The 27,589-nt window shown below is 42.3% G+C and overlaps 1 protein-coding gene across 7 annotated transcripts in view; it reads right to left on the bottom strand.

The window, feature by feature from the left end:
• Positions 1-27,589, bottom strand: part of LOC132385182 (rho guanine nucleotide exchange factor 12-like) — a 136,758-nt gene that overhangs the window by 64,395 nt on the left and 44,774 nt on the right. For 4 of the 7 annotated variants that reach the window (XM_059957046.1, XM_059957047.1, XM_059957044.1 and 1 more), the window contains 10 exons: positions 23,212-23,306; positions 21,390-21,452; positions 19,671-19,769; positions 19,442-19,491; positions 16,443-16,500; positions 12,131-12,327; positions 10,382-10,456; positions 9,763-9,882; positions 9,372-9,432; positions 7,581-7,666 (listed from right to left, as the gene is read on the bottom strand). In XM_059957046.1, the coding sequence (XP_059813029.1) occupies positions 7,581-7,666; positions 9,372-9,432; positions 9,763-9,882; positions 10,382-10,456; positions 12,131-12,327; positions 16,443-16,500; positions 19,442-19,491; positions 19,671-19,769; positions 21,390-21,452; positions 23,212-23,306 (904 nt within the window). The remainder of the gene's footprint in view (positions 1-7,580; positions 7,667-9,371; positions 9,433-9,762; positions 9,883-10,381; positions 10,457-12,130; positions 12,328-16,442; positions 16,501-19,441; positions 19,492-19,670; positions 19,770-21,389; positions 21,453-23,211; positions 23,307-27,589) is intronic. The other 3 variants (XM_059957049.1, XM_059957050.1, XM_059957048.1) reach the window with 1 other exon arrangement.

Below are 27,589 nucleotides of genomic sequence, written 5' to 3'. Positions count from 1 at the left end.
AGAAAAGCAATGCGCTGGCGGCGCGCAATAGGCAGGCCTTAACAGACCAAGGATCCGGCAGCCTCCTGCAACTAACATGTGGGACCAGTTGTCCTGGGATTACCCTTGCCACCAGGATTTAACTCAACATGGTGAAGATAGTGCTACTGGGGATGGCACACCCCCTGTGGCACTTTAATATCTTCCTTAGGGAGGAACTGCGGGAGGTGAAGGGCCAGCAAGCCCAGCACTTTGCCGCTGAATCCTCCAAGATCATCTTCCGATCAAGGGTCCAAACCGTGGAGCAGGACGAGATGTGCTCATGATTCTTCTTCCAAAAGGTGCACAGGGGGAGCTCTGTGATCCACAACCTTATAGAAGAGGACGGCTCAGTCGTGTCCTCGCAGACAGACATACTGAGGATCTGCAGGTCCTTCTATGCCGGTCTGTACAGAGAAAAGGCCACAGACTCCACAGCCTCCCACAACTTCCTGTCATCTATCACACAGGTCGAGTTGTATTCGGCTCTGTGGAACCGGATGGGCCCCGACCTGCTGGAAGTGTACAACGCTACGCTCCTGGCAGGCAGCATGTCAGAATCCATGAGGAAGGCCATCATCACCCTTATCTACTTTGTACAAGCAGAAGGGGGAAAGGGAGGACATTAGTAATTGGAGGCCCATCTCACTCCTGAATGTGGACTACAAGATCCTGTCCAAGGCTATCGCCAACAGGGTCAAGTCTGCACTGGAGCAGGTGATCCATCTGGACCAAACCTGTGCTGTACCGGGCAGGAAGATCTCAGACAGCCTCGCACTGCTGAGGGACGCCATCGCCTACGTGCAGGACAGGGGGGTGGACGCCTGCCTGATCAGCTTGGACCAGGAGAAAGCCTTTGACAGGATATCGCACACGTACATGGTGGATGTACTCTCCAAAATGGGATTTGGGGAGAAAATCCGGAATTGGATCAAACTGCTCTACACGGGCATCTGTAGCGCAGTCCAGGTCAACGGGTGGGAAACAGACAGCTTCCCCATCAGGCCTGGAGTCAGGCAGGGCTGCCCTCTCTCCCGTCTTGTTCGTCTGCTGCACAGAACCCTTTGCCGAAGCCATCAGGAGGGATGGGGGCATAAGAGGGGTGACGCTGCCAGGCAGCGGAGGGACCCAAGTCAAAACCTCCCTGTGCATGGACGACGCCACCGTCTTCTGCTCTGATCCGAGGTCAGTTCGCAGGCTGATCAGCATCTGTGAACAGTTCGAGCAGGCGTCGGGGGCCAGGGCCAACTGCACGAAGAGCAAAGCCATGCTCTTTGGCAACTGGCTGATCCAGCGTCCTCTTCACCATCAGGTCTGATCACGTGAAAGTGTTGGGGATCTGGTTTGGAGGGGCCGAGGTGTGCAACAGGAACTGGCAGGAGCAGACTGCCAAGGTCAAAAAGAAACTGGGACTGTGGGGAGGGCACTCCCTATCGATAACGGGCAAGAACCTGGTCATCAGGTGTGAGGTGCTCTCAGGGCTGCTGTACTTGGTCCAGATGTGGCCAGTCCCCTGCTCCTTCAGCTTGGAAATCACCCGAGCTGTCTTCAGATTCGTCTGGAGATCTAAGATGGAGTAGGTCAGACGGACCACTATGCACAAGTTCCTGGACAATGTCCCCAATGTCGCCCTCACCCTGATGGCTAGCTTCATGTGTGGCTGCATCAGGTTGTGCGTAGATCCCAGGTACGTGGGCACCAAGTACTACTATGTGCCTAGGTTCTACCTGTCGCCCTGGCTATGAAGGATGGGTCTGGCCCCTTTACTGCGCATCACCCCATCAGCTGGTTGTTGCCGCCATACCTGGCCTTCGTAAAGAAGTTCTTTCAGGTCAACAGTGGGGTGGTTCCCTGAGCAGACCGTCCAGTTCATCTGGCAAAATGCCCCATCGCCAGACCTCACCAACAGGCACCAAGACCTCGCCTGGCTGGCGGTGAGAGGGGGCCTCCCAGACTAATCCCTCCTGTACGCCCAGGACGTCATTTCCACACCCCGCTGCCCACGGGAGGACTGCAGTGAGGAGGAGTCGGTGACCCACCTCTTTGCACACTGTGGGTTCACAGAGAAGGTGTGAAGGAGGATGGAAGGGACAGTGTCGAGGTTCATCCCCAGCAGCTGCATAACAGAAGACTCTCTGATCTATGGGCTGTTCCCGGGGATGCACACGGAGACCAACATCCGGTGCTGCTGGCAGATCCTCAACTCGGTCAAAGACGCTCTTTGGTCGGCCTGAAACTTGATGGTCTACCAGCACACGGAGATGTCCGTGGGAGAATGCTGCCGACTGGCACATTCTCAGCTGCAGGAGTACGTGCTGAGGGACGCACTCAAACTCGGTGCAGCCACCGCAAGGGCCAGGTGGGGAAGGACCACAGTCTAGGGATCTTCTCCCGTGGGAGTTGAGGGGTAGGTGGGGCGGGGTGTAACCCCTGAACAAGTGTATGTAAATATGAAGTAACAGAGTGCCACAAGGGTGGCTAAAGTGTGGGAATGTAAAGACTGTAATGAAAACATTTGTAAAGGACTGAGAGTCATTGAACAGTTTATTGTATATAATTTTATTTTTGAATAAAGTATCTTTTGATTAAAAAAATATATTTTCCTTGCGCAGTTCTCCACCTCTGACAATGGTGAACAATACCTGGACCTTACATTTGGTTGACGTCTGACGGCAATGGGGCGTCTGGCAACAGGAGCAGGTACAAATAGACTAGGAGCTCCTAGTCAGAACCCTGCACGGCAGCGGCACAGGGTATTTGGTCACTAGCAGCTGGGACTGGGTGGCAGCTGTTTTCGGCAGACCCCTGTGCGACTGAGCAGCCCTATTTAGGGACCGCACCTCTCACCCCAATTGGGGAAGGACCTAGAAAAGGTGGCCTAAAAATTGCCCATTCAATCACTCACCTGGATAGGTTTATGGGCCTATCAGACTATTCCACTACTGCGGTCGAAATAAGAAACAATACAACTTAAACTGACAGCATGGAATGTAAGGACTCTCCTGGACTCATATGGCATCTCTGACAGACCTCAGCGGAGAGCAACCTTGATCGCTGCCGAGCTGAGGCGCTACAACATTGACATTGCTGCCCTGAGTGAGACCAGGCTCCTGGATGAAGGCTCTTTAACAGAGGAAGGGATGGGTTACACTTTCTGCTAGAAAGGTCTCGCCCCAGGTGGACAACATCTCCACAGAGTAGGATTGGCCATCAAGAATACCTTTCTACCAAGTCTCACAGAAACACCTGTTGGCATTAGTGAAAGACTAATGACCCTCCGCATCCCCCGGCAAAGAAACGTTATGCCACACTTCTCAGTGCCTATGCACCAACTTTGCCATCTGAGAATGAGGCCAAGGAATGCTTTTATCAGACATTAGATGACGCTCTTTGCCGGATCCCTAAGAATGATAAGATCCTGCCGCTTGGGGACTTCAACGCTAGGGTGGGACAGAACAACAGGATAAGGAGTGGAGTGCTAAGTAGGCATGGTATTGGCTAGGTGAATGCAAATAGCGTGAGGCTACTTACTCTTTGGAGCATAACCTTACCATAACCAACACCCAGCAGAAGGCAAAATATAAGACCTCGTGGATGTACCCTCGCTCTAAACATTGGCACATGATCGACTTCATCATTATGAGACATAGTGACATCAAGGATGTTCTCATCACCCATGACACGAGAGGTGCAGTGTGCTGGACTGACCATCATATGAGTGTGGCCAAGCTCCATCTGAAAGTGCATCCCCCCCCCTTGCGGCTGCAAAAGCCCAATAAAAAGCAGCTAAATTGTAACAGCCTGAGAAACACAGAAGCAAAAAGTGAGTTTCAACGCATCCTAGCTGAGAAACGAAGGGAGCTGGAACCTTGTCTGAGTTCAGAAAATACCACGGAACAACAGTGGACCTGTATCAGCTCTGCGCTCTATGAGGCAGCAGCCCAATCCATCGGCCAAAAGAGCAGGAACCACCTAGACTGGTTTGGTGATAACTCAGACACCATCCACAACTTGCTTAAGGACATGCACAAAGCATACTGGGTAACTTTAGATAATCCTTCATCCACCAGCATCAGACAGCTCAGAGGAAAGTGCAAAAGGCAATACGGGCCATGCAAAATGAGTGGTGGACTGAAAAGGCACATGAAATCCAGTCCTTTGCTGATAATAATGACATGCATAATTTTTACAGTGCTGTCAAAACCATCTACAGCCCACTAAATCGATGCGTTACTCCCCTGAAAACAGCAGATAGTCTAACACTTCTGAAGAATCAGAATACCATTCTGCTGAGGTGGGCTGAGCATTTTAACACCCTGCTTCATCAGGATTCTGACGCAGACCCCACCATCCTGGATGAACTGCCTGAACTTCCTCGTATCCACGACCTCAGTCTACCACTAACCTTCCAGGAGGTTCTATCAGCTGTCCATTCCCTCAAGAACAACAAGTCCCCTGACACTGACAATATCCCTGTTGAGTTACTGAAGAACAGAGGGTACATGTGTATGTGCATCCTCTACCAGTACATCACCAAGGCCTGGACTGACAAGAACATCCCACAGCAATGGAGAAATGCAAACATCATTGTCATTTATAAGTACAAGGGTGACAAGGCCATCTGCGGCAATAGTAGGGGTATATCACTCCTTTCTGTTGCTGGAAAGGTCCTGGCTAAGGTGATGCTTCAGAGGCTCATCGGCAGCATCACTGAGTCAATGCTGCCCGAATCGCAGTGTGGGTTTAGGAAGAACAGGAGCACGACTGACATGATCTTCACAGCCCGGCAGCTTCAGGAAAAGTGCCGGGAGCAACATCAGGACCTGTTTATGGCCTTTGTCGACCTCTCCAAAGCATTCAAAACCGTGCAAAGAGAGCTCTTATGGGATGTCCTCCTCAGATTTGGCTGTCCCAATAAATTTGTTAACATCCTCCACCAGTTCCATGATGGGATGACTGCTCGGGTGACCATAGGAGGACAAGAGTCCGAGCCCTTCCTTGTACGCACAGGGGTGAGGCAGGGGTGTGTGCTAGCACCAGTGCTCTTTAACATCTTCCTCTGTGTGTTACCAAGCTTCTCCACAATGAGATTGAAGATAGCAGCGGTGCGGCAGTGGACATCAGATTAGATGGCAACCTTTTTGACATCAGGAGGCTCCACGCAACTACCAAACTCATTAGTAAGCAGGTCATGAAGCTGCAGTACGCAGACGACTGTGCTCTTTGGCCCACACTCCGGAGGATCTTCAGATTGTCCTCACTGTGGCAGTGAGAGCGTACAGCAGGATGGGGCTGACCGTCAATACCACCAAGACAGAAGTGGTTTGCCAATGGAGTACCAGAATCCCACCCACCCTACCTGCCTTCACTGTTGGTGATGAAAAGCTGTCTGTAGTGCCATCTTTCAAATATCTGGGGAGCATTCTCTCTGAGGATAGCGGCATTGACGACGACATCCAGAGCCGCATTAAACAGACATCAGCTGCCTTTAGGAGACTTCGGCATAGAGTCTTTCAGAACAGGGGCCTTCGTCCCTCTACAAAGGTCGCTGTATACCAAGCGGTCTGTGTCACCACCCTCCTTTATGGCTGTGACGCTTTGGTAACCTACAGCCGTCACATCAAGTCCTTGGAGCACTTCCACATAAGCTGCCTCCAGCGCATCCTGGGAATTACCTGGCATGAGTGGGTGCCTCACACTGAAATACTTGTAAAGTCCAACTGCAGAGGTATTGAGGCCATGATCACCCAGCGTCAGCTGCAGTGACTGGGGCACGTGATAATGATGCCCCCATGTCGGCTACCCCACAGAGTGTTATACGGCCAGCTACATCATGGTCGACGCTCAGCTGGAGGGTCGAAGAAGTGCTATGAGGATCAGATGAAGAATGCTTTAAGGAAGTGCAAGATCAGACCAGAGGACCCGGAGGATGTTGCTGCTGACCGTAACACTTGGTGACAGCTGTGTAGGGATGGATTCGTATTCTGGAGATGGAAAGAACAACCAGAAGACAGCAGAAGAGAGCCAGGAGGAATGCAGCCATGGTTGCCATCACTACCACCACTACCACATGTACATGTCCCACGTGCAATAGAACTTGTGGGTCCAGGATAGGACTGTATAGTCATCAAAGATCTCACCGTTAAAGGACTGGACGTCATCACTGGATTTCAATGGACAACTGAAGAAATATTTATTATTATTGCTAAGCATGTTTTTAAATATTACTGCTGTAATGAAATAATTTCCCACTTGATATCAATAAGGTACTTACCATTATTATTATTATTTAATTGGGTTCTCTTCATCTCGTTTTAGGACGCATGAAGATCTGATCACATTTTAGGTCATATTTATGCAGAAATAGAGAGAATTCTACAGGGTTCACAAAACTTTCTAGCACCACTGTATGTGGCAGAAAGCACTAGCCAATGTGGATATAGCAATGACCAACAAAACAACAAGGTGATGCTGCATTAGGGTTCAGATTAATGATTTTGTTTCTTTTCCCTTGTAGTTTTAGCTTCCTTTATGGTTGCTTATATATTTGTATAAGCATCTGTTTGTCCACAAAGTTGAATTGTGGCTTCGACAGTACCTTTTCGCTAATTCCTTATCTAAACTGATTTAGACCAGTTTACAGTATAAAAGGGAGAGCATGTACTCAAGTTTGTTGTTGCTTCATTTCACCTGCCTTGCTTGCGAGTACAGGCTGACCCTGCTCGACTTGTACGCTACTATGATAAAACCGTATAATTACATCTCATTCTTGACTTCCAAAGAACCTTCTAGATACCATCTTCAGATGAAACACTGATAACCAAAATTGCCTATTTTTTTTAAAAACCATGATTTTATTACCATTAGCCAGTTCCTCATTCCTTAATACCAGAAGGTCTTATACATGCAACTGAGAAAAGAGTTGCATAATATCTTCTCTGAAAGAAAGCACTTCTGCCAGTACAACATCTGCTCAGTGCCACACTGTAGTATTCAGCCAAGATTTTTGAGCTCAGGCTGCTGGCATGGAGATTGAAAATACATCTCTGGCACAGCAATGAAGGTACCACCAAAAAAGACAACTGGTAAAAGATCTGAAAGAAAATGAAGTTCAAATTTTCTTCTATTGCATTTTAACTCAGTGTGATATTTCTAAAATCCAAGCAATAAAATTATTTGGTAAACACGATGAAATCTGCAGATGCTGGAAATTCAAGCAACACACACAAAATGCTGGTGGAACGCAGCAGGCCAGGCAGCACCTATAGGGAGAAGCACTGTCAACAAAGGGTCTCAGCCCGAAACGTCAACAGCGCTTCTCCCTATAAAATTATTTGGTGCTTGTCTGATGTGTAATTTTGTTACATTGAGATACTGAAGGGTTTGACAGACTGCAGAGCAGCACAAGTTGCTCATTTCAACCACAGTATTCTCGCAAAATGCCAAGTCAAAGAAAATTTGTAATAATTTTTCATTGAATATAAAAAATTTTGGAACATTAACTGGTTTAACACTGAGGGAGGATTGAAAATTTACTAGAATCTAGATCCAGCACTGCTCACCTCTGCACGGCCGAATGAAATGCGGCTTCTATCGGATCCTGTACTCTCATTCTGCAATGGAAGATCATGCTCCCAGTCGCCTGTGTCTGGTGAATAAACAAGAAAGAATCAAAAACCAGAGAAAAGCCAATAAGCCATCTCCTGGCAATTCCCTTCTCCTTGGCTACCTGAGGAGCACAGTTCAATCCACAACAGGCTTAATTGATCCTAGAAAGTTGTGTATCAAATCTGAAATAATTCAGCAGCAGAATTTGCAGCCACTGGGCATAATCCACTAACAATACTCAACAGAAAATACATCACCCAGTAATTCACAGGTTCCAGATGAATTTCAGTTCTTTCCTCTTTCTAAATTTAGAAAGGGAATTAGATAAGGAGCTAAGAGACTTATTTGCTGAGCTATAGGGAAAGAGCTTGTGGAATGGGACAAGATGGCATAGAAGTTCTTTAATAGGGGCTGGCAGACCTGATGAATGAACGGTCTCATGCTCTGTAACAATTCGGTGAATTACTTTCAGATCAAATGCATTTTATTAACAAAACAAGTTACCAGGAGAGTAGCAAGTAAATAGCAATACAGAAGGCAGAGATTCACAAAGCAAAACATTATAATTAAAGGAGTTTATTAAACACTGGGAGGATTGTCAGATGTGAGACTGGCTCTTAAACAATTCTTGAGCAAGAGCCCAACAACTCATTTGAAAGTGAATTAAAGAACAAATAAGCAGGACTATTAAAGGATACAAGGACTGAACAAATTGGATGTGATGGCCATGGTTGATTCTCCACTTCATACACAGCTATAAATTTACTGAATGTCCCATTCTAAGTACCAGGCACAAAAAAACTAAGAAAATGCAAGAGGAACAACAGCAGGGGACAGCAGGAAAGTTGGATGTTGGTTTAGGGAAAAGGGGGCGATGGGGACTTGGAGAAGGATAGAAAGACCATAAAACATACAAAGTATAGCAAAGGGTGGTATAGGAAAGGAAATGTAGTAGGAAATGAAGACTATGAAGATACAAGACCATAAGACATCAGGGATCTGAGTAGACTGGAGGGCGGGGAAGGGAGAAGGGGGCTGATGGTGTTACAGGATAACACTGAGAAAGAAAATGACTATTTGAGTGTGCATCAATAAAATAAATGAGAAAAATTAAGTGGCTGTTAGATCATATTCATGATATTTTTCTGGTTTTCTACTCATTGTTACACGAAAGAAGTAAGACTTTCCAACATTCCTTCCTCTGCTGAGCTAAAGCTCAGGGATCAGTTGAAGGCTGGCTTAAAACACAGAGAACATGGCTACTAGCACAAGAGTAACTTGTTCAAAGGAAAATTATCATTTTGCGTCTGTTATAAGAATCTCACATCCCAGTATCTCACGTGGAAAGGACCTTGCTTGAGTGTCCTCAGTTTGCACTCCATTACAGCCACTGGAACACACGCCAGCTTCTCAGAGTCCATGCGTGCCCACAAATCCAAGATAGGGATTTAGAATTGGAAGCGAGGAGAGTGTAGGGCAAGGATTAGGCGGATTTAACAGTCATTTCTCAGTTGAGGATTAAGCAAAATTTTAGTCCTCCCTGCAAACTGCATGGGTGCACGGCTGGGAAGTAACTGAAATAAATGCTCGTGCACACAGAGCCTTTGTTACCACATAGCTGGAATTTTCTTAACATTTAAACACTTAAAGTGCCGCACAGTTTTTAGGTTGGGTAACAATTTCCTGCTCAGAGCAATGGTCCGTGCAGCTGTAAAAAAAAATTATACAGGGAGCGTTGGTCCTACCTTCAGTCGATCTTTCAACAATAGCTAATGTTTCCGAGTGTCGAATTGAACTTGAGCCATCCTAAAGGAAATAAAATTAAGTACTTTGAAAATTGAGAACAGGAGTCGGAGGGGGAGGATGGGGGAAGATGACATGAAGGCAAAGTCATGGTTCTCCATGTACTGTGCAAGAATTCTGGGAATGGATCGGTTGCATTGCTGTGAATTATGGTAACACAACTTTGAGTAACACAAACTTATGAACAAGAGCAATAGAGCAAGGATAAGATGCTTCTTGAGCCAGAACACAGATAGCACAAGAGTTAATAACTTCACAAAGAAATTTTACTAAAGAAGATAGATGCAGGTAACAGGTGGTTCTTCCTTTAGAGTCAGGACAAGGAGGTTTTACCTGTAAGGAGCCTGTCGCTTTGCTGAGTTGTTCCTGAAGTTGCTGAATGTGTTTCTCCACCTCCTGCTGATCTCGAAGCACCTGTGGTGATGGGTTCCTTGTGTACTTCTCCTTAAGTTGCTTTTCGAAAAGAACAATTACACTTAGACTGAAAAGTGAGTTAACAAATCAGGTCCATTGGAAGGCAATACATTCCTTCATGTCTATTTGACCCATGTGGAATTAATCGACACACAGTTCAAATTATTTGGAGAGAACACAGGTGCTCACACAAATGAAAAGTCCCCACCATTCCAGCAGATGCTTATCAGAAGGATGGACTATTTGCAGCTGGTAACAAACTCAAAGCGACAATGTGACTGGCCTCTGTTGCAACGGGACTCGTAAAGGAAGCTTTAGTTAATAAGTAATCTATCATGTACCAGGCCTACAGCATATGAGGCCAATATTAGAATCTGTGAGAACCTAACACAGGGCAAGAATAACTTCTGACAAAATCACAAGTTTAATGGGTGAATGTAAAATTGTACAGGATTGCTCAACTTATACATTCCAAATGGGGAAGCAGACTTCTATTTTTAATCAGCTTTCTCGTTGTAAATGGTACAATTTGACGTACCTCGAGCTGTCGTAACTCAGTGCCTAACATGTTCCTCAGAATCTCAACCTTCTGGTTATGCACAATATTGTCTTCCTGTGAAAGGAACGTGAGTGAAAGTCAGATTCCATTCTGGACACTTGGTGGAAGTATCTAATTTACATTAAAACAGGAAACAGTACAATTAGCAGAGGTAACAGAAACAGAAAACCAAGGATATTCACAGAGAAAATATACAGGGAGAGAGAAAAATGCAGAGACAGAAACTTACGAGGGAACGAGGAGACACTGGAAACAAGGAAACGACGAGACAAGAGAGACTGACAACGAGAGTTATCCAGATATACACCCACTGACAGACAGAAGTTAAGAAAGCTTAATACAGGTCCACAATCCCTTATCCGAAATCCTTGGGGCCAGTTGCATTTCGGAATTCAGAATCCCTCCATATTGGTTCCAGGACCCCCCACGGATACCAAAAAACACGTATGCTCAAGTCCCTTATTTAACCTGTCTCAATGCAGGTGGACTTTAGGACCCGGCGGAGCTCCAGACCTACACACATCCTCCCGTATGCTTTAAATCATCTCTAGATTACTTATAATACCTAATACAATGTAAATGCTATGTAAATAGTTGTTATATTGTATTGTTTGGGGAATAATGACAAGAAAAATATTTTATTTCCAACAAAAACATTCAATAAAACATAAAAATATCCAGCTTCAAATGAACCGAATCAAACACATGGTAAATGACTTATTGGAATAAATGTAGAACGTCACTGTCATTATAAAACTTCAGTAACTTGTCTTTCTGTTTCTTTAAATCATATACAGTGGTAGTTCCGACACCATATTCTTCAGTAAGACACCGCACAGACACACCACGATCAAGCTTCAGCAAAAACTCCACTTTCTGCGTTATTGATAATGATAGATGCTTCCTTCTCTTTTTCTCGTTGTTACCCATAGGGGTATCTGCAGCTCTTTTTGACATTTTCACAGTGACATTAAACACAAAGTCAACAGTGACACGAAATACCAGCGAACAGCACGTGTAACCAGTACGAGCACTGAGCCACAACTGACGTCTGGCGGCCTCTGCTAGTGCTGCCACGTCACACCTGAGTGACATCTGCCGTTGGCGAAAAGAACTTCCGTTTTTGGAGCTTTTTGGATTTCAGAATTTCGGATCAGGGATTATGGACCTGTATTCACTCTTTTAGCTCTTTAGAAGCAGCTCAAAGTTTAGGTCTAATTAGAATAAATCTTGAAATGTACAATTCATGCAAATGCCCCTCAGAAATTGAATATTCTTGGTGATTTGGCAGAGTAGTGACACTATAGGCTTACATCAACACCACTCAGGAGATTTAAATTTTACAAGCTACCAACTGCTCAAGTGGTGAAGCACTATTTCCACCACTAGAGGGAAAGAAAACATTGGTCATGGCAGCCAGTTAATATTGAACCATCAGCAAGCAAGGAGGATTGTGGGTTTAATAATCACTTGTCCCATCTCCCCTTGTTAACAACTACTTGTGTCAGGAATACAGTTCTATTGTCAAAGGTGATTGTAATTCTGCCACTCAAAGAACACACAGATGTGACAAAGTCAACTACAGAATACAGCACAAGTCCTGCAGAAATCTAAAGACAGGTTAATACCAGAGAGCACTAATGCCAGTCAGTTCAGAGAGAAAAAAACATTTTCTGTAGTGCTGCAAATTGGCTACCTATGGAAATAGTTTCAGCTTTGAACACTCACCGCCACAGGCATAGGACTTGTGATCCTCTCGGGGCAGCTGCTGCTTGAAGAGTGGAGTGAGAAAGTTGTATTTGGGGACATCTGACCTTGCTGTCCAGAGAAAAAGATACCCCCAGCATCTCCATCAGCAGAAGTCAGTGGAATCTGTGGAGAGCCAGGGGGGCGGCCTAGGACTGTGAGAGCCACATACGACCCAGCTGGTAATAGAAAGTGAAACAATGTTCAAATTTCTAAAAGTAGTTACGAAGTAGTCTGCCAATCCAAGGCTGCTATAACAAATGAGCACCTTATATGGCCCTTCGCAATTCTCTAAGTAAGTTGCTTTGCATTGCAAACAACTGTTCAGGCAAAGCTGTGTATTCAGATAAGAACCAGATTACCAAGTCATTATTTGATTAACATTTGGGGATCTTTGTTGTGCACAAATTGACAGTTTCTTACAATGGCGACCACACTCATATGTACTTCAATGGACGTAAAAACTTTCAGATATTCAGAGTTCTATAGGACGTTGCACACTGCAAGTGTTACTTTCTGATTGGCAAAGAAAGGCAATGCTCATCAACTGTTCAAGGAACAATGTGTAAAATTAATCTTAAAGGAACACCCTCACTGCCTTATCACAAATATCACCCAATGGTTTAACCACTAATTCTGCAGCTGCTTCACTGAGGAACTTCCAATGAAGTGGTTGTGGTCTTAACTACTTTTCTGCATCAAAACGAAGAAGGCGCCAAGGCACAGAGCCCTGGTATGGACTGCATATGACAGCTGTAATTCTGGAAATCTGCAACCACTGCCAGTCATCTTAAAAATCTGCAAAGGCAAGCTTTGTTATTGAGCATACACTTAAGGAAGGTCATCAGGACTTGAGTCACAGTGTTTATAGTCCATTTGCCAGCAGAGTTCAATTAATACTTCAGCCCTGTCATACTGCTGAGTTCATCTGCTTCTCCAGAACACTAGGAAATCTATGCTGAAGGGCAGACAGGAGCACTGCTTTAATCTGTATTCATTTCAATGCATACAAGCCCAACAGGTAAGGCAGCTGAACTGAGGGCACAGATTACCTCTAGAGACTGGAATATTGTGTCCATACTAGAAACATAGCTGAGAAAAGGCCAGGACTAGCAGCTCAATGTTCCAGGATACCAATGTTTTAGATGTGATGGGGAAAAAGTAGAAGAGAGTGAGCTGTCTTTTTAATAAGGGAGGACACAACTACAGTGCTTAGATGGCATATTGAGGGAAAATCTAAAAATAAAAAGGGAATGGTCACCTCAGTATGACTATATTAAAGACCTAAACCCCAATAGTCAGCGGGAACATGAGCAGATTTGTCAAGAAATTGCACATTGTTGTGAGAATGGCAGAGCATTGCTACTGGAAGATTTCAATTTTTCTAGTGTCGACCACGCCATCCAGCATGCAAAGGACCTGGCTGGGGCAGAATTTGAACAGTGCATTAATGACAGTTCCCTCATACAATATATCAAGGAATTTACTTGGGAAAAAGCAGAGCTGGACATCCTCTTAGAGAATGAGGCTGGCCAAGTGACATGGGGAGATTTTGGGTCAAGTGACCGCAATCCTATTAAAGTAATTCCGTAAAAAGAACTGTTCCATAGGTTGCTGTCCTGAACTGAAGAAGGGACAACTTCGAGGGTATTAGACTTTGGATCTTGCTGTGCTCAACTGGGCCACTCTATTTATAAGCAAAGGAACAGTTGGCAAGTGGGAGGCTTTTAATAGGGTCATACCAAGAGTCCAGGAGCAGCATGTTACTGTTAGAATGTAGGGTAGGCACACCAAATTCAGTGAACTCTGGGTGATAAAAGATAGAGATCCCTGGTCAAGAAAAAGGAAATGTATATTGCTTTTAGGCGGCTGGGTACAAATTAATCCATTGACCAACATTAAAAAAGTTTAAGAGCAGGATTAAGAGAGAACTCAGGAGGACAAAAAGAGGGTATGAGATGGATTTGGCAGTCAGGGGTAAAGATAATCTCAAGACATTCTTCAGAAACAATAAGAGAAAAAGGGTGACAATGTGAGACTAGATCCTCTCCTAAAGACTATCAAGACCATAGTGGTCTAAGACTCTTTCACCATAGGGAACATCTATTCCACATTCACTCTAGCAAGGTCTTTCACCATTCGATAGGTTTCAATGAGGTCACCTCTCATTTTTCTGAATTCTAGTGAATACAGGCCCAGAGCCATCAAACACACTTCATATGACAAGCCATTCAATGCTGAAATCATTTTTGTGAACGTCCTTCGAACTCTCTCCAGTTTCAGCACATCTTTTCTCAGATAAGGGGCCAAAACCTGCTCACAAGTTCCAAGGGAGGACTCACCAGTGCTTTATAAAGTTTCAACATTACATCCTTGCTTTTATATTCTAGTGCTCTTGAAATGAATGCTAACATTGCACTTGCCTTCCTCACCACAGACTCGACCTGTAAATTAACATTAAGGGGGTCCTGCACAAGGTCTCCCAAGTCCCTTTGCACCTCATTTTTTTGTATTTTCTCTTCACTTAGAAAAGTCAACCCTTTCACTTCTTCTGCCAAAGTGCATGACCATACACTTCATATCATCTGCAAACTTTGCAAAAAGCCATTATCCAAGTCATTGATAATAAAGGTAAAAAAGAATTGGTCCCAACACAGATCCCTTGGAACACCACTAGACACCGGCAGCCAGCCAGAAAAGGCTCCTTTTATTCCCGCTCTTTGCCTCCTGCCAATCAGCCACTGCTTTATCCATGCTAGGATCTCCGCTGTAATAACCCGGACTCATAGCCTGTTAAGCAGCCTCATGTGTGGCACTGTGTCAAAGGCCTTCTGAAAATCCAAGTACACAACATCAACCAATTCTCCTTTGTCTATCCTGCTTGCTATTTCTTCAAAAAATTCCAACAAATTTATCAGACAAGATTTTCCCTTGAGGAAACCATGCTGACTAGAGCCTATTTTATCATTTCGCCAATTAAAGCAATGAGGGAGATTGAAACATTGAGGCAAATGCAGAAGGTAAGCGCTGCCTGCCTGCCTTTTAATCGCTCTGCTACCAGAGAGGGTAGAGCTTGCCACTGTTTCCTAGTTTTTCTGCATTTTGGATATGGACTTGGACTATAGGCCTTTTTCAATCATAGTTCTATTTTAATATTCTGTGTTTTTCACCTGATCTTTTTTTTGTGTAGGGAAGAGGGATTTGGGGGTCAATGTACCTGCTCTGTTTGGCTTGTTTTTTTTGTGTGGGGAGGGGAGGATTTGGGCATTGATGATCGTGCTGCCTTTCTTTTCTTTCTTGGTTTCAGAATTCAGAGTAGGAAGAATTTCAGAGTTGTAAATTTTGATAATAAATGAACCTTTGAAGGTGGACAGTCAGTCTTTTTCCCAGGGTTAGGGAGACCAAAACTCAAGGGCATAGATACAAAATAAGAGGGGATTGATTTAAGAGCCCCGAGAGGGAACTTCTTTACACAGAGGCTAGTGAGAACCTGGAATGAGATGCCAGAAGTAGTGATCGAGGCGAGTACAACGGCAACATTTAAAAGGCATTTTGATAGGTACGTGGAGGGTCATGGGCCAAATGTCAGCAACAGGGACTAGCAGGGAGGATACTGTGGGCATCATGCCAAAAGTTGGGCCAAAGAGTTTGCTTCCCTGCTGCATGACTCTACGATTCTGAAGATTTATGGTAGAGCTGAGAAAACACACGTTAGACAGGAAAGGTCTGAGAGAATACTGCATCATTAGAATGGACATGGTACAGAGAGCACTGCATTATACAATGGGGCAATACCAAGATAAATGTTTTACTAGTAGCCTTGCCATCTTTTAGATTGGTATCAGTCACTGGAACATTAAGGACTCTGTGGCATAATTCAAAACAAGTACTGTATGTCACAATAATATGATGCTATTTTAAGTTATCTCTTTCACTGCAACTAAGGCTTATTATACCTAGTAATCAACAGGCTGAACAATGTGTCACCATGCCACATCATAATCACTAATAAACACAAGGAATTTTAAAGGTGTACAGCATGCCCATACAGTACTTCAACACACTTCTAGAAGGGAGGAGTATGCTGACATACAACCGCTCCATGAGGAACAATGCTTCTCCTTCATTTTGTTGGCTCCTCAACGATTTGCACCCTGCCTGATGAGCAGCCTCACCTGTTGTCACAAGCATCTACTCGTACAGGTTTCATGTTGTGTGGCTCAATTCTGCATCCTATGGATGACTGATGGTACTCAGTTTTTAGGAGACTTTTTATCAGCTAGTGCTCACTTACATTTAATTAATCGAACCACCTCCACATGGTTTGAATGTGTGACCAACGTTCCATTAACCTGCAAATAAAACACGAGACATTTTTCATATTCCTCACAACATAGGAAGAAAGCAGTCAATACTTTGTCGATGTCCGCTTCGGAGCAATACCACCAAATGAATTTACCCAAATGTTACCCCCTAACCCAGGGGTGGGCAAACTTTTTGACCTGTGGGCCACAAAGGGTTCTAAAATTTGACAGGGGGGCCGGACCAGGAGCAGATGGACGGAGTGTTTTGGTAATACACCTCATAAGAGAAAATAAAATATCATGGGATATGTAGAAAACATGTGCTTTAATTTCAATTGAAAATGAACAAATGCATTACAACAAAATATCTGTCTTTGAAGTCCCATGGTATTTAGCTATTTATTGAAATGACTTTTAAAACACTGAAAATTAAATGAATAAAATACAGCTTTTTTAATAGTAATAGTTATTATTTTAAAGCACTGAAAATTCTGTTATCCTTCAAGATATTATCATCATCACTCTTCTCCTGACTGTCTTTATTTCAACAACGGTAGGAGATGCAGGTCTACTTGTCCTGCTCCTTCTTATTCAATTGTCCCCTGTGCCAAAACTCAACAACGACCAGCACAAGTACAGAACAGTGACAGTGCGCCAGTATGCGGAGCGCATTATTTGATCTGGAGCGCATTTTTTATTTTGAGAACGTACGTGCACCTGCGCACTACTCATGTCCATCACTTAACAGAAATGACATGTAACATGTAAGGCTTATTGAAAAAATATTTTCAAATGCATTTTTTACATAACACAACGAAGAAACTTATTTTTAATTTCAGTGGGAACAGTGTTGTTGGTCTCCCTTTTTAGCCAGCGCATCAAAGTCTGGATTTAGTTTTGTTGTAGCGATTCTCAGGATGGATCTGAGGTGTTGGTCAGTTAACTTGGATCTGTGGCTGTCTTTGTTGATGTTCATGACGCTGAACGCCTGTTCACACAAATAGGTCGAGCCGAACAAAGAGTAAAGCGCAAATGTGGAGTAATACACTGCACCTCAACAAAGGTCAACGTATATAGAGTACGTCATCTATTGGGAAAACGCCAGAATTGCGGGGAAAAAAAGTTAACAAGGTTTATTAATATAATTTCATCAAGTTCTGTGGGCCGGATTAAAAAGCTTAACGGGCCGCATATGGCCCGCGGGCCGTAGTTTGCCCATGCCTGCCCTAACCTGTTATCTTTCACAGGCCCATCAATTCTCCTTGATTTTTCTGCTACCTATATTGACAACACCCAATTAACATAAAATGAGTGTGTCCTTGGGGCGTGAGAGGAAACGAGACGAGGGAAACCCAGACAGCCACGGAAAATCATACAACTCCACACAGGAAACATGAAGATTGAAACTTATATCCTTGGAGCTGTGCGGCTACAGTGCTAAAGCTTTGCACCAATACCTGCGAGGCACGCTGATGCAATGCAACTGATAAATAATTCATTTAGACATTAATAAATATCAGATTTCAGAAAGGTTTATTGAAACTAAAGGAAATTACGAAATAAAATCTCGAATTAACTGCAACTTGCAGAGGTGAAACTTTAACAGAATAACTATCCTGATGATCAAAATCCTATAACATTTACAAAACTCAGAAATAAATGACTGAAAGATGAATTGGATAGTCTGTAATACCTTTCCAGTAGAAAAGATAAAGGGATGATTGTGGAACTATTCCAGAAAATAAGTAAAACAAAGAACAAGATTCCACAAAAGCTACTAAAGAGAAAGTAAACAGATCACACATCAAGTTGGGGAAGAGGTCGTGTTGGGGAGAAAGGCAGGAAAAATTCCACCTCACAGCAAAGGAGAGGCCCAAAAAGCTAAGGTTAAAGCAGGCTGGCCATGGTAATAAAGCAAGCCAACTCAATTATCCATCTATTATAAGCCACTCATCATGGACTTGAAATTTTAACACTAGTTATTTTTCAAATTCTACCAGAACTGTTGAGTATTTATTGCATTTTCATTTTGATAAATAATCGGTCTACTGCTTAAAGAACATTGGTAACCTCAATAACCTAGCAAGAAGAATGAGCATGAATTTAGAAAGTGAACACATGGCCTGACAAACTCTTCCATTTTCTGATGTTGTTATAAATTAGCTATGACAACATTTACAGATACAATTACAGACATCCCACCTTTCCCGCATATTGATAGCGGCTCCCTGAGGCCCGCAAATTATATACAATATCCCGGAAATAGATTTTTTTCCAGTGCGAGAGAGCGCACCGTGGCAGAAGTATTCCAAAAAAATATAAAACGTACTTCACCCCAGACTACACTAAGGTTACTCCTGCCTAATAAGGGTTATAAATAATGACAGTGTTGCTCACTGCACTGTTTGCAAGTGACTTTTCCATTGCCCACGGTGGGTTAAAATGTAAAAGGCATGTTGAGGTGAATTTAACAGGTGTCACTTGTTCATTAGCATAGCTAACATTATTTAAACTAGCTGGCTAGCTGCTAAGGAGCTCCTCTATTGCCGACATCCCACCTCCCCCGGGAGTCTCCCGCAAGTTGATGGTGCTACCTTCCTGAATGAGTTTTTGCAGGGCGGGATGTCTGCAATTAATCACCTTATATTTCAACTAGTAATTTAATGCTTTTATAATGTGAGTGATAAGTACAACAGCATAATGTGTGGAATGACAGAATTGCAGCAGGATGCATGGTCAGACTCATTACTTGGAATTTACAGTATCAAGCACACTGACAAAATCTCATGTTTCTACTGAGCATTTATCACCAGCTACAGTGTTCACAAGCACCCAAGTGGGAAGGGCTGTCAGTGAGCGACAAACCACAAATGCAATTTCTGGTAATCAACTTTGACCTGGTGAACATTATTAATTCCCACTGACAACCATGCCCACTCAGAATAACTCAACTTGCAAATCACCAATGCCAATGAAAGATGTACATTACCTTAATGATTCTATCACCCTGCTGCACACCAGCACGTACGGCTGCTCCATCTGTAACACAAACGCAGAGAGCTGGTCAGAAATGGAACTAAATGGAGATATTCCAACTCCTGCTTCACAGAAAACCAAAATGCTTTATTGACATTTCGACATGGAATTTAGCAGAATGGGAAAGAAGCAGCCAGAGAAGCTATCAAACTTTAAACAGCAGAATAAGTGTATAAAATTACCCTCTTTGACGGATTGGACAAACACAGGATTATCCCCACTGACTGTCAGGCCAAACCCATTTTCATCTCTCTGGATTATGACACAGCGCTGAACTAGACCTGATCAGAAAGCAAATGAACAGGAATCAGTCTGTTGGTAACTTATCAAAATGCAAATGAAAGGAAACCTGGAAAGGCTCCAATATGAAACATATTCAATGAAAAAGCAACCCGCACCCCACCCCCAGCCCTACCACCATGCCCTACCCAACAGGTGGATCTATTTACCTTGTCCGAACAGCCCATTGAATGTACAAGTACACACATGGATGATAGTGAGGAAACGACAGCGGGGAAAACTTATTTAAATTGCATAGTATAAATCATGCAACATCAAAAGTTTTCCATTTTATGCATCACAATATCAATTGATTTTGATGAGGGAGGGGAAGGAGGGTAGGAGGAAAAGGTAAAATGCAAAGAGAGCTGCCTGTTCAGTGTTGCATGTTGCATGCTGCTGCATCAAGTCAAAATTCGATCCCAAGGTCTCCAACTTTGCAACTCAGGCATTTAAGGCTTGGAACTTAGAGGAATCTAACCCCCACCTCACCCCAAAAATAAAAGATACTGCAGATGCTGCAAACCTGAAATATAAAATGCTCAAAATAATAATGAAACATTAATTAACTCCATTTCTCTTTCCACAGATGCTGCTTGATGTGCTGAATAGTTGCATCATTCTCTATCTTAATTCCAAGTAGTGAACGTTTTAAAATTAATTTCCACTCATGGGGGTTGAAACTGCTTTGTAGAACAGTCCACAAACAGTTCTGAATAGGATACCAATAAGAATTGACTAACAACTCAACCTTCAGAACAGCACAACAACAAAAAGATCTGAATCTCCAGAAAAATCAAAGAGTAAACCTTGACTGCAATAAGAAACTGGAACAGACAAGTAAAACTATGCATAGCGAACTTTTATCCCGTGATGAAGTTTATAATAAGAATCAACAATTCAAACACAGCTAGACCTTCCATTGTAGCAAAGCCTCCCTAAACATTTCACAGACCAAGTACTCACATAAGCATCAGAAAGGTGAGAGAAGCAGAGCTAGATTTATTTTGAAAAGTCCTTCAGGAAGAAAGTTGGCTTTGAAACCTCTGCAACAAACTGACACTGAGAATTGAACAGTACTGCTACACTGTTAGCACGTACAAGTTGCAGTGCGCTAGCAGCACATGGTTAGGTTTAAACGTTTAAGGATTACACACTGGAACTGGATTTGATCAATTAAGAACTGATAAGAGCACAAAATAAGAACGGAATTAGGCCCTGTAGCCCATCAAACCCGCTCTGCTACCAATAAGATCAGAGATGAACAGCCACAAGAACTCCATTTTTATCTGTTACCCCAACACATTGAAGACTTAACAAGTTAAAAGATGTCACCAAGTACACACAAGTCAGCTTTTTTTCTTTAGAATCCAAAGACTTGAAACTGTAAGTAGATTTAGAATCTGAATTTAATGTCTCAGAGGCAAGTCTGGCCAACATCTGGACTCAGGACTGGGGTTCTGTGGGTAGCAGTTACGCAAGACAGTTGGACAATTTAAACAAATTCTCCCTCCCAACCCAGTATCAGATGCCAAAGCAGCTTTCCTTACAACAAGCACAAAGAATCAGTCAGCAGCACCAAGCAAGCTAAAATCTAAGGCTCAGACTGCTGCACAGCTTACCATAGGACCCACGTTTATGCTCATCACAATTGAATCTGGGCTTCTTTTGTTTGGACGAGCTCTCTGCATAACAGCAGAAATTAAAAAAAGAGAAAAAAGGGCGAGGGTGTGGGGAAATGTATGGAAACATGTAGATTCACAGCTTTTCTCACAGATAATGTTATACAAATATACACATACGCACATCAACACATAATTACAAATTCTATTTGTACAGAGAGAGGAACTTTGACAAACCAGGTTAATGTACAATACATGAAAGGTTAAGAAATGAAAAGAATTATGCTCACTAAAAGCTGATAGCATAGGTGTAACACATAGATGCACATCCCCCAGTGACCCAGCAGACCAGGTAGGTACATTCCAATACAATTTAGATACACATAAGCCAGCTAACTGTTAATGCAGAGGTTAAATAACAATTTGGTTATCAGCTGATTTTGCTGGATAAACTAACTGTGAAAGGCAGATTTGGGAATCCACAAGATACCATGACTACAAAGCAAGAGCAGCGAGTCAGCTGCAAGCATTAAAACCACGCAGAAAAGCAGTCCCATCAACAAAGGCAATAACAATTTAAATCCAGCCGCATTTAAATCCTTGCTCATCAGAATACTCCATCACTAGTACAATTCAAGATACCGCACATTTGCAAAAAGATGACTTTATCAAGTATTTCAACCATCTACATCTCAAATAGTGAGGTAAACATCAGCTGCTTGATAGATTTGGGACATGTGTGTGAAAAACACAGTTTGAACCAAAGTGAAGCCATTTACTGAGCAAAAGTGCTCACTCATTCTGCTCAAAATGATATGAAGAGACAGCTACATTCCTCTTTCCTTCAGCATCTTTATTTCTATAACATCACCTCCAGCCCTTCTGCCTTAGTAACGCTCTTCAGAGCAAATTATGCTCAATTTGCCTCTGAATCCAATCATCATATCTAATGGTGAACAGTCACAGAAAGGAAATGTCATTGATGCACGATAGAGTATATTGTCATCAGAATCAATCAACGATTATGGGGATAAGATACGAGAAACCTGAACGAGCCAAAATCCCCACTTCCCAACCCATCAAAGTTAAAACAACTGACCCCAGTTGAATTTGTGCTGATAGAATGTCTCAGTATATCTTACTGATTTCACATTATTTTGGGCAAAATCAGTCTACTCCATTAGTTGGGGAGCATACCAGGACCAAGGTAAATTCTGTGAACACATGACCAAACTTCACATTTTACCACTAACCCTTGGAACATCATATGCTGTCAGCATCCAGAGCCACAGAAACAGAATTGCATTTTGTACAAATCAGTCAGTCCATGGCTGTAATGAAACACCCAATTTTCTGATAGTCTGCAGATATACAGAAGACCCAAGTCATAGGGGCTAATGGATACACACACATTCTTCCAAAACTCAGCACATTCCCTCCAGCCATGGACCACTAAACACTGCCAGGGCGGTGACCTGTTTGTTGAGAAAGAATAATTCATTCAAGAAACTCTGCAAAGATTTCTAACCAGAGTTTACAGATTGAGCACCAGGGCAGTAAAGTGATGTGGTCGCATGTACTTATCAACTCACTGCGGAAGCCCAAAGACATCCTGAACTATGTCTGAAACTATTGGGGATGAACATTCAGGTAATGCAGACCATTACTTAACAGTAAAAAGGCAGCAAATAAGAGAATTTAATAAAGCAAGGCTATGATTTGAAGTTTACCGTTTCACAAACTACAGACACATTTGTAAATAATCTCTATTCATTTCACGGCTGGAATTGAAAATAACCCATCGATCCCATAAATGTCTTACCTGTTGGGTCAAACTCGTATAGAGGAGATTTTTCCGAGTTCTTTTTGTCATGCTTTTTGTCAGGCGACAGGTCCTTGTTCAGTATGCTTCCTTGCCTGTAACAAAGGACAGTTGATGCACTGACAGCTCATTCTTGGTACAGATATACAGCATACCTAGCACTCATTCAGCCTTAGATAATCTCTGGAATAAGAGACACAGGTTTTGTTCTGTGGTATAAACGCACATTCTTCTGTTCAGGAAAATAACTCACACCTTGCCCTAACTTAGTCTGTATCAAATTGAAACAGTTGCCAGAGAGAAGTGTGGAATCTTTACAGAGCAGAGGCAGCAAGAGTTGAAACAATGGTATTTATCTTTCCAATATACAACACACATTTAAGGTGAAGGCAAAAGAGAATGTGAATGCTGGAACCCAAAACAGAAAACACAGCTGAAAGTGAATCTCTGTGTCACCTGGAAAGTCTGTTTAGGTCCCTGAATAGTGCCAAGGGAACTGTAAAAAATATAGAGCATGTTCTAGTCAACCTTTCAGGTCATAGCTTGTTTAAGGGTTAAATTTTCTTTACAGGTGGCCTGTTTTTCGAACATTCGCTTTATGACACCTCACTGCTACGAAAGATCTACATTAGTTACCTGTTTTTGCTAACATAAGGTGTTTTCACTCTTACGAAAAAAGGCAGACAAGCTCCTCCCCTGGAACTGCATTCTAGCCACCACTGCTTAAACACGTATCGATTTATTTTGTGCAAGGTGAATTCCAGGGTATCAGAAAAGCCTAAAAGAACTCGTAAAGGTGTTACACTTAGCATAAAACTAGACATAATTTAGCATTTTGATCGTAGTGAACGAAGTAAGGACATTATCCACGCGTTTAACTTGCCTGTGTCCACCATTCGCACTACAGTATTTATACGCAATCTTGAGAGTTGCCGATGTTACTGTTGGTTCTGCTCGTAGCAAAGTGGTCTCTCTTAGTCGGCATCCAATAATGGATAAAATGGAAAAGTCTATTGCTTGAGGGGATTGATGGGTGTACAAAGCATGGTATTCCATTAAGCTATCTTATACAAGGAGAAATCAGCATTTTTAATAAGCTGAAACAGAAAGCACTGGACGATGGTGATGAAAGTGTTACAAAAGTGGAATTTAAAGGTAGTCATGGGTGGTTTGATCGGTTTCTGAGGCGAGGGCAGCTTCATAGCTTCAAGTTTAATGCAGAGAGTGCTTCCACTGATAGTGAAGCTGCCGAAAAGTTCCCCGCAGAACTGAATAAAATAATTACAGAAGGTGGTTATTCATATAAGCAAGTGCTTAACTGTGACGAAACTGCAATTTATTGGGAAAAATTGCCAAGCACCCCAACCTCCAACTACTCAGCCTAACACGCCATCATCAGTGTGCTCGCTGTCTTCCCAATTCCGGTAAGTGCACTGTACATACATTATTTTTACTTTATATAGGCTGTGTATTTTTATGTGTTACTTGGTATGATTTGTTATTTGGTAGGATTTGGCAGCTTCATAGCTTAAAGGTTACTGGACAGACTGCTTCCACCACGTAGTGAGATTATACGCTACGCTAGACAGTGCTGCAATGATTGCAGAAAAATATTTAAACTTCATATAGGCTGTGTATTTATCATTTCATTCCTGCTTTTACTATATGTTACTGTTATTTTAGGTTTTATGTGTTATTTGGCATGATTTTGTAGGTTATTTTTTGGGTCTGCGAACGCTCACAGTTTTTTTCCCATATAACTAAATGGTAATTGCTTCTTTACTTTATGACATTCCGGCTTACGAACCATTTCATAGAAACGCTCTACCTTCCGATAGCGGGGGAAATCTGTACTATACATTTCTTTTTTAAAGAGGAACAACAGGGAATTGATAAGGTGGAAGAGTAACAATATTAACAGAAGACAATTTTCCAAGGACAGGAGGAGTTTTAATAAAGACAATGGGGCAGTGAAAATAACATGGTTTGATCTAAAGAATGACAAAGGATGCAAGATCCTGGTGAGAGTTGTTTTCAGACTTGGTGATTCTGTTCTTGTTAATTTAGGGATACAGCACAGAACAGGCCCACCTAGCCCAAAAAGCCACACAGCCCAGCAATCCATCTATTTAGCCCAAGCCTAATCACAGGACTATTAACCTCCTAACTGATGGGTTAGTTTGGAACATGGGTGGAAACCGGAGCACCTGAAGGAAACCCACACGCCCACAGGAAGGACGTACAAACGCTTTACAGTTGGCATCAGAATTGAACTTCAAACTCTGACCCCTCTGAGCTGTAATAGCGTTGTGCCAACACTATGCTACTGTGGCACCTGTGGACTTGTGAGAAAGATGCACAAATACTAAGATTAGGGAAGCATGCAAAAAAAAGGTGCAGTTGTACAGAAAATTTTAAATTTTCATACACTGGGAGAGGTAGGACAACTTCAGCAACAATGTCAATGAATTTCTAGAGAACATTAGTTTTCTCAAACTATGTTTGAGAATTGGCAAAAACAGAAAAACTGGATTTTGTAAGTGACCAGAATTAGTCAATAATTTCAGAAGTGAACATTTTATGAATACTTACCAAAATATGACTGAACAATATTGGATTTGAGAGACAGAAGGAGGAGGTGACTAATGAGGTTTTAACTTTTAGCAAGGCAAAATTCAAAGGAATGCAAAATATGATGATTGTTGTAAACTGTTAATAAAAAAAAACTAAAATAATGAGAATTTTTCAAAAGAGGTACAATGCAAAGATTTTTTAATCTCCAAAAAAATAGATGATAAACAAGATGAACATATGGAAAAAAAGTGACTACCAAGCTAAAACATAATGGCTCACACAGGCAGTTAAGTTGAAATTTAACAGATTGGAAGAACTATAAACAAAGCAAAGAACATTAGAAATTGTTGGAACGGTTAGCAATAATATTCCTCAAGCCTTTTCCATGATTCAATAAAATTACAATCTCCACATTCAAACATCTACTGATCTCATCCTTGAGTATATATTACTGAGCCCTGTCATCTGGAATAAAGCAATTCAAAAAATTAACAGTTTAAGCTAAGAAATCTATCTTTATTTCAGCAGTGGAAAACAGCATTTCAACATACATCCAGTGAAGTCAACTGAGATATTAGGCATTTTAACATAAAGAACCATTTTATCCTAGCTCTTTTCAAACGTGCCTAGGCACTATTTTTTTTAAGGTATGGAGACCAAAACCATACAAGCATAACAGGTCCAAGTCCACCAAAGACTTAAGTAACCAGATAAAGGCTTCCTATTCTTATACTAAATGATCACTCCAATGTAGACCAACGTATCATTGGCCTTTCCAATATTTTTTTTTGAAATTCTTGGTACACAGAAAAATAAAATCTGCTGCAAACCAATATTCAACTTTAAAAGTTATTCTTCCAATCTTCCTACTGCATTACACTCCATCTTTCACTTCAATCTGCTTCCTGTGGTTAACATTTTGCTTCCCCTACCCAGATTACCTAATCACTTTGCTTTATACCATCAGAAAAGTTGAGTGCATTACAATGTCTCTTTGTTTAAGTCAAAGAAAAAGATTATGAATGGCTAAACCTTGAGTATTGTTCTTTACTGCACATCATCAATTAAACCTGCAAACCTGAAACCGGTCCAATTATTTCTACTCTATTTTCTGTCCATTAGTAATCAACAATCATTGCTAATAAATTAAGACTCATTCCATGAGCCTGATTCTTGCACAGCACCCTCTCACGACACCTCATCAAATACCTATTGAAAGTCCAAATGCATCACATATACTATTTTGTCCTCAACTATATCACTAGCTTCATTCTCAATAAACATTCCCTGCCTGCCCCCACAAAACTCGACTCTATCAAATCATTTTATGACAGATCATGTAGTCATTAAAGGTGAGATAAAGAAATTAATATGGCATGAAAAGGACATTTGAGTAAAGATTTAAACAATGGCAAAAGTGAGTCATCGTATGTCCTATAAATATACTGAAAAGAAAATGGACGAAAATAGGAATGAGACCCTTTTTTTTAAAAAACTAGCGCAAATACTAAGAATATAAATGTACAGTAAGGAAATGGCTGACTTGGGGAAACCACATCTGTTTCATCAAGACAAAATGCATGAGGAATAAACCTCTAAAAGGAACTTAATGAGCTGGATTTTCCACAAAAGCTGGCAGATGTTTGGATTTTGTTATTTAACTAGTGACATGCTCCACAGTTCAAAGCGCAACTGCTCAACAATCCCAGAACTGGACTGTTTCTACAGATTTCCACAGATCTGCCACCATTCAGAGCAGGGAATTTACCCACGCTGCCAAGTTGAAAAGCACCCACAGATTTCA

The sequence above is a fragment of the Hypanus sabinus genome, chromosome X2, assembly GCF_030144855.1.
Source record: "Hypanus sabinus isolate sHypSab1 chromosome X2, sHypSab1.hap1, whole genome shotgun sequence".
Lineage (NCBI taxonomy): Eukaryota > Metazoa > Chordata > Chondrichthyes > Myliobatiformes > Dasyatidae > Hypanus > Hypanus sabinus.
Note: the sequence above shows the minus strand (reverse complement) of the source record. Positions and strands in the feature narration are given on the sequence as shown.